This window comes from Propithecus coquereli, unplaced genomic scaffold (assembly GCF_000956105.1).
Source record: "Propithecus coquereli isolate 6110/MARCELLA unplaced genomic scaffold, Pcoq_1.0 Scaffold600, whole genome shotgun sequence".
Lineage (NCBI taxonomy): Eukaryota > Metazoa > Chordata > Mammalia > Primates > Indriidae > Propithecus > Propithecus coquereli.
The window spans coordinates 952,585-959,974 of record NW_012151953.1 but is presented as its reverse complement, the minus strand read 5'-3'; the positions used below and the strand labels follow the sequence as shown (position 1 = coordinate 959,974).

The window sequence follows — 7,390 nt, the reverse complement described above, 5'->3', positions numbered from 1 at the left end:
TCTACTTGTATCTCTTTAAGGTATCTCCATATTGCTTTCCACAGAGGTTGCATTAGCTTTCAGTCCCACCAGCAGTGTATGAGTGTTCCTATCTCTCTGCACCCACGCCAACATTTATTGTTTTGGGACTTTTTGATAAAGGCCATTCTCACTGGAGATAAGTGATATCTCGTTGCAAAGCATGTCTTCTTAACCACTATGCTATAATGCATGTTATAGAGATTAAATGAGATAACTAATATAAAGTGTCTAGAACAATGCTTGGCACATAGAAATTGCTTGAATACTTATCATTGCCTTGTATCAGCACCATCATCACTTTTGCTCTACCATCACCTCCATCTCCCTCATTGTCATTATTTTTTTCAATATACCTTTGTCAAGGTCTCCTGGTGGTGCACAGTTACATAGGTTAAGACTCTTTAATGCTCACAGACTTTGGAGGCAAAATGATGTGTGTTTGAGTTCTGACTCCACTATTCACTGTCTGGATGCTCACCAACGAGTCACTTCCCTTCTCTGTGCCTCAGTCTTCTCTTCTATAAAATGGGGATAATAGTGTGCCCACCTCAAAGGGCTGTTGTGAGGGTTAGTGAGGTAATGCATGTAAAATGCATCCTATGCACTCAACAAATTTGAGCCAAAGAGACTGTCCCTCAGGACTTGTCCCTAGTTAATGGCATCTAGGTTGAGTCTGATGCAGAAGGCTCTGGGGGAAAGCCACAAGCCGCCCACCAACAGCATGACCTGGACCAGGCCACCTTCTTCCCTTAGACATCAATTTTGCTTTGGCAGAAGGGAGTGGGTACTCCCTACCTTCCACTTCTCAGGATCAGCGAGCAGTGACATGGAACTGACCAGCCATACTAGAATGGCTTCGAGAAGCCAGACCTGCTGCTTGGATGGGAAGATTCATGAGGATGGCTTCAGTCCAGCCTCTGCTGGGCCTCAGCACATTTCTCGATGTGAAGGGAAAGGAGCTGTCGGGTGCAGACAGAGGGCAAAAGCCCTGTCTGGAGGCTGCCCCTGTGCTGGGCAGGGGATACTGGTGCGGGCTGGCGGAGTGGCAATAACTCCTCCCTGAATCCTGAAAATCCCTTTCTCGCCTGCCAGGATGCCGTGCTGGTGGCTCTTAAGAGCCTCATGCCAGCCTGCCTCTTCAATGTCATTGGGTTTGGATCCACATTTAAGACCCTCTTTCCTTCCAGCCAGACCTACAGTGAGGTAAGGCGGCAAGGCTGGGACCAGGAGGGTGGCAGTAGGTGAGGGGCAGAGGAAAGGAGGGAAAAGGCAAGAAGAGGCAACCCTGGGGCTGGCCTCAGAAGCTGCCCACCCGCAGAGAGCCCAGAATACAGCTGGGGGCAGAGAACTAAAGAGAGGCTATCTATGTTTCTGCAGTGTGCTGACATCTCAGCTTCCTGGCATCCCCCCTCTTCAAAATAAAACAATATTTTGGGCAAAGTGTGTGTGGGCACAGAGATGGGGTACAGGGAGAGGGTAGAGAGAGGGCATGGCCTAGGCCTGCCACTCACTGAAGCCTGTCTCACCAGGACAAGGGGCTGAGCTGAGACAGTGAATGGTAAGGGTGGGAGTGAACAGGTATCTGAGCAGGTACGGAAGTGGGTAGGAATGGGACTCACGAGACTCAAGCTACAGTGTGAAGCAACAGGGCTGTGGCCCTAGCAGCATGTTCAAAATTGGAGCATCCTTCCCAAATCTAAGAAGAGGGAGGAAGGGAGAGAGCGAGGGAAGACAGACATATGGGACACTTTTCAACTAAAAATAATTTTATGAGTTTTTCAAATACTTGAATAATACATGCTGTGTGCACTTGTAGTCCCAGCTACTTGGGAGGCTGAGTAGGAGGATCACTTGAGCCCAGGAGTTCCGAGTCCAGCCTGGGCAACATAGTAAAGTCTCATCTCTTAAGAAAAAAATACATTTTTTGAGACAGAATCTTGCTCTGTTGCCCAGGCTGGGGTGCAGTGGTACAACCACAGCTCACTGCAGCCTCGAAGTCCTGGGCTCAAGTGATCTTCCTGCCTCAGCCTCCTGAGTAGCTGGGACTACAGGTGTATGCCCCCACACACAGCTAATTTTTATTTTTTAGAGATGGGGTCTCACTATGTCACCCAGGCTGGTCTCAAACTCCATGCCTCAAGTGATCCTCCCACCTCTACCTCCCAAAGTACTGGGATTACAGACATGAGCCACTGCACCTGGCCTAAAAAATTTTTTGTTAAGAATAATACATATTGATTGTCCCACAATTTTTAAACCTAGATAAATCTCACATGATTACATCAGTCAGGGAAAAAAAGAGGGAAAGACACACTGTTAAGAGCTTGGTATAAATCCCTCCAGAACTTGTTCTATGCATTTACACACATCTTCAATAAAAATAGGATTAGGCTTTCCACACTGCGCTGTAACCTACTTTTCTAACGTAACAGTCTATCATGAACATATTTCCATGCCAGTAAGTACTAATCTGTAACATAATTTTAATGGTTGCTTAGTATTTCACTACACAGTTAGATTGGGACTTATTTAACAGAACACTCAAGCATTTGAATTGTTTCCATTTTTTTTCTATTTAGTCATCTTTATAGCATCCTTAATTATTCCCTTGGGATTAGTTCCCAGCCTTGCTGGCTCAAAAGCTACATATGCATCTAAAGACTTTTGATCTACACGGTGACTTTTAAGTCCCCTCCAAGCGTGAATGTTGAAAGAGCATGTTTCCGAGCCAGCAGCAGCGGGTCACTGTGTCCAGTGGGAATCTACTCTTGCTGCAATGACATCCATCCAGTGCCAACAGTCCTTGGCCCAGCTGGGCTCCACAGAGCTGGTCCAGGAGGGAGGAAATCCGAAGCCCAGATTAGGGAAATGATGTCCCCAGAGTATCACAGGGAGCTGGTGCCAGCGTCAGGTGCAGGACTCAGGTCTTCAAATTGCTAGTCCTGCGTCCTCTCCACCCCACTCCCTGCCTCCCTCATCAGAAAAGGAAACCTCATTTGTGCTGAGAAAGGAGGGACTTAACGTGTTGCCTTTTCCAGGAGTGTTTATGTTTTTAAAGAGGAACCCAGAGAGGCCAATATTAAGTCAGTATACCACCAATGGCGGCGATTCAGGCATTGGTAGGGGATGTTGTTGGGCAAGATTTCATCAAATAAGTGGCCACCTGTTCTTGCTGTGTGTGGGGCAGGGATGACATTGGGAGCACGAGTCAACTCCAGAGGCTGAACAAAGATCTAGGGAAACTAAGGGCTCATTGTCTGTTGGCTGAGAGTCTCCGTGCCATGTGGTGACCCTGGGCACTGTCTGCCCTGCCCGTTGTCCTTCCCTGCAGGAGAGCTTGGCCATGGCCTGTGATAACATCCAGAGGATGCGGGCTGACATGGGTGGCACCAACATCCTCTCCCCTCTCAAGTGGATCATCCGGCAGCCCGTGCACCAAGGCCACCCGCGGCTGGTCTTCCTGATCACGGATGGCGCCGTCAACAACACGGGGAAGGTGCTGGAGCTGGTGCGAAACCACGCCTTCTCCACCAGGTTGGCCCAGGCAGGGGTCTGCTGGGGCTGGGGCCACCAGAGCCAGAGCAACGTGTGCAAAATGCCAAAGGGAAAGGACAGGACCCACAATTCCCATAGCACTTTGCTTCTAGGAGGGCGTGAGCTGAGTCTGCCTTTTCCCCTCGGAAGTTCAGAGGGCTGAGCAGCCCACACCTCTGTGCACAGCTCCCAAAGAGCAGCCTGGGAAGAGGGTGATTGGACTCCAGGGAGAACTGTGTGGTCTGTGTGTGTATGTGAGTGGCCACAGGTGGCCTTCCTCCTTCTCGCTTACCCTCTGCCTAAAGACAGGGCCAGCTCCGAGGTAGCTCTGCTGGATTACTCTGTCCCTTACCCCATGGGGACAAAGACGCAGAGAGGGTGGGAAGTAGCAGCCTCTCTCCTCCCCTTCCCCCAGGTGCTATAGCTTTGGAATTGGACCCAACGTCTGCCACAGACTGGTGAAGGGGCTGGCATCTGTGTCCAAGGGCAGTGCTGAGTTCCTGGTGGAGGGGGAGCGGCTGCAACCCAAGGTAGGCGCAGGGCCCCAGTCTCTTCCAGTGCTGGATCCTCAGAGGCCCAGATCTGTCCCATGGCACCTCAGTAGTGGAGCTGGGATTTCACCCCATATCTGAGCTCTCCTCTGGGCCACACTGCACCCCAGTGAGAACCAGAGAAGTGGAGACCACAGAGCAGGCAACTCTTGGAGCCATGGCAGGACGCTAGATCCCCTGGTCCCAGCCACTGGGTCACACGCTCCATCCACTGGCCAGGCAGGATTGAGGCCCCTTCAGGAGCCATCGCCTATATGGATGTGGAGTTGTGTTTGGGGTCATTCCTGGCCACATTCCTGATGATGACAAATGGTGGCTCAGAAGAATCTACAGTGTCCAGAAATAAAGGAGGCTGTAGTCGTCCTTCCATTTCCTGCGCATTTGGCACAAATAATCCAAAACTTAGGAAACCCCTTTGTCAGTCCAGGAAGCAGACAGAGCTGGGGTTACGAGTGAAGAGGTCTATTGAGAACTGTGTCTGTGAAAGACCGAAGAGGAGGTAGCAGGAAAGAAGGCTCTTCAGGCCCGAGGTAGTCCAACACCTAGGAAAGGAAAGGGGGCACAAACTTGGCAGGGAAAGCCTGGGACTGCGATGCCCCACCCCGCAAGGTCTCGGCCAACCCGGCTGGGAGCTCTGGAGCAAAGATTGTCCACTAGAGAATCTGCGCTGGCTGGAATGGCCAGGACCAGTATGCCCACATGCTGAGTCATTGGCTTGTGGGCTTCCAGGGAGAGGTGTGGTCTTGGCTCAAAAGCCGGGGCACTGCATCTGGAAGCTGTCACCTAACTGCATTTCTTGCAGCAAAAAGGGCATGTTCTTTCTTGAAGGGGGCTTTGAGAGCTTCCTTCTATGACTGCCTCAATCCCCAAATCACTTTTTCCAGGTTTGCAGTATAGGATGCCTGAAGAAATCAGCCTAGGTGATGCTAAACCACAACTGCCATTCGCTGAACACCTACCGCATGGCAGATACTTCAAATCCAGGATCTCAGATAATCCTCCAGCTATATCCTCCCATTTTAACTGAAGGGGAAACTGAGGCCCAGAAAGGCAAATTAACTTTCTCAAGATCATTCTGCAGTCCATGCTTTGACACAAATCTTTTGTGTACCCTTGGACTAGTCATAGCCCTACTTTGAGTCTCAGATTTTCTCATTTATAAAATGATAAGCTTAGGAAAGATGACAGCAAAGATCCTTTCCAACCCTGACATTCTAGGAGTCTAAGAAGCTCAGAGGCTGCTGGGCAAGCCACCCCAGGCCTGTTGTCCCTTCCTCCCTATTCACACCCCCACCCCAAGTTCACACTCGCATAGTCTTCACACTGCTCATGTGTTCACACATGCCCCCCAACTGTGTTCTGACCCTGCCCAACAGATGGTCAAGTCCTTGAAGAAGGCCATGGCCCCAGTGCTGAGTGATGTGACCGTGGAGTGGATCTTCCCCGAGACCACCGAGGTCCTGATCTCGCCTGTCAGCACCAGCTCCCTCTTCCCTGGAGAACGGTTGGTGGGATATGGCATTGTGTGTGATGCCTCCTTGTACGTCTCCAATCCCAGATCTGTAAGTATCCTAGAAATTCCAGGGGCCCAAGCCCACAAACCATCCTTCTCTGGAAAGACTATTCATGCAGCTAGGAACTAGTTAGAACTGGGTTTAGAGTTGTGGGTATAGTTTATCCAGTTGTGGGTTTACAGTTGCCAGGCCATGGGCATTCATTCAATCATGGTGACCCTGCTTAGGTAGATGCCACCATCTCAAAGTGCGGTTTTCAAGAGCCCCTGCAGTGGAACCACTTGGGAAACTTATTTAAAATGCAGAGCCCTAGCCCCAACCCATTTCCACTGAATAAGGATCCCCAAGGGCAAGGCCTATAAATCTGCATTGTACGTGATCTCCCCTAAGTGATATGATGCACGCTTCAGTTCAAGAACAACCGCACTCAGGTTTCTTTCCCCAAACACTCTAGTCAGCTCATATCCCCTTAGATGAGTTTGCGTTTTATTTATTTACGTGGATAATTCCCTTATATGTGGTGGCAGAAGTGGGATAAAAGCAAAGAATGCCTCAAAGGGAAGTGGACAGCGTGCTAAAAGGTGGGCGATTGACTAAAAAGCTGTTTCCTCACCCATCTTCCCTCTTTAGTGAGTCTCTCCACTCCCACTTAAAGCATATCTCATCTTGTTTTTTTTTTTAAAAAAAAAAGAGTCTCAAACTCAATGCCTAGAGGGATTGAACAGGTATGAAATAATGAAATGGACTCAGTGTAAAAATAAAAGGGGCAAGTGCCGTGTTAGATAGCAGTTATCAATGAGCTCATAGTTGGAGAGGCAATAAGGAGTGGTGAGGAATATGGCAAACTGCAAAGCACACAGCCTGTCTAAATCAGGCAGCCCCTACTCAGCTCTAACAAACTGTCGTCATGCAGGAACGTGGGCCCTGTGTTAAATGTGTTTCCAATTTTTCAAGAGGAATTGGAACTTTATGTGAAATTTGCAGGTGTTTGAATGTTATGGAATTTCTTAAGTACCATGATCAGGGTAATGGTTACTGTGTTATGGAGAGTGGAGTGTTCAACTGCAGGGAGAAAATACTGAACAAAATGCCAGCCAAGTCTTTGCACAGCCCGGGCCCTCCTGGGAGGTCTGGAAGGCACCAGCTCATCAGCAGACCTACTGCCAGAAGGGACCCAACAAATCACCAGATCCATTCTCCTTTTCTTACCTGAGACTAGCAAAGTCTTCCCTCCTCCTGGTAGGGATATTGGGGGAAGAGGACCTTCATATATTGTTGGTGTAAATATAACTTGCCACAGCTCTCTGCAAAGCAATCTAATGAAATTAGAAATATATAAATGTCTCAACCCAGAAATCCCTCTCCTAGGAATCTAACCCATAGAAATAAAAGTGGTGACCAATACACTAAAATCCACAACTTAAGCATTATACGAGGTATCCATGTAACAAAAACAATTTGCACCCCCTTAATATTTTGAAATAAAAAAACACAAACAAACAAAAAGGAAATAAAAGTGATGTCATGCATTCATGTCCAAGGACCTATTGCAGCATTTTTATAGTGGCCAAAATAAATGGCCATAAAGTGAATGTTTAACAACAGGGGTGATGGAATAGTATACAGTTGAATGTTAAGGACCATGGTTGACAAAGAATTTCCAAAAGGTTTTAAGTGCAAAATTGAAGATACCGATAAATGTAAGTAGTATGGTCCACTTTTTATAAAACAAAAATGACCCCCAAAAGACAATATGTTACATACACACAC

General features: G+C 48.3%; 1 protein-coding gene across 1 annotated transcript in view; it reads left to right on the top strand.

Moving 5' to 3' along the window:
• Positions 1-7,390, top strand: part of VWA5B1 (von Willebrand factor A domain containing 5B1) — a 49,956-nt gene that overhangs the window by 24,849 nt on the left and 17,717 nt on the right. Inside the window, exons 8-11 of the mRNA XM_012659260.1 lie at positions 1,114-1,224; positions 3,353-3,555; positions 3,971-4,085; positions 5,483-5,668. Of these exons, the coding sequence (XP_012514714.1) occupies positions 1,114-1,224; positions 3,353-3,555; positions 3,971-4,085; positions 5,483-5,668 (615 nt within the window). The remainder of the gene's footprint in view (positions 1-1,113; positions 1,225-3,352; positions 3,556-3,970; positions 4,086-5,482; positions 5,669-7,390) is intronic.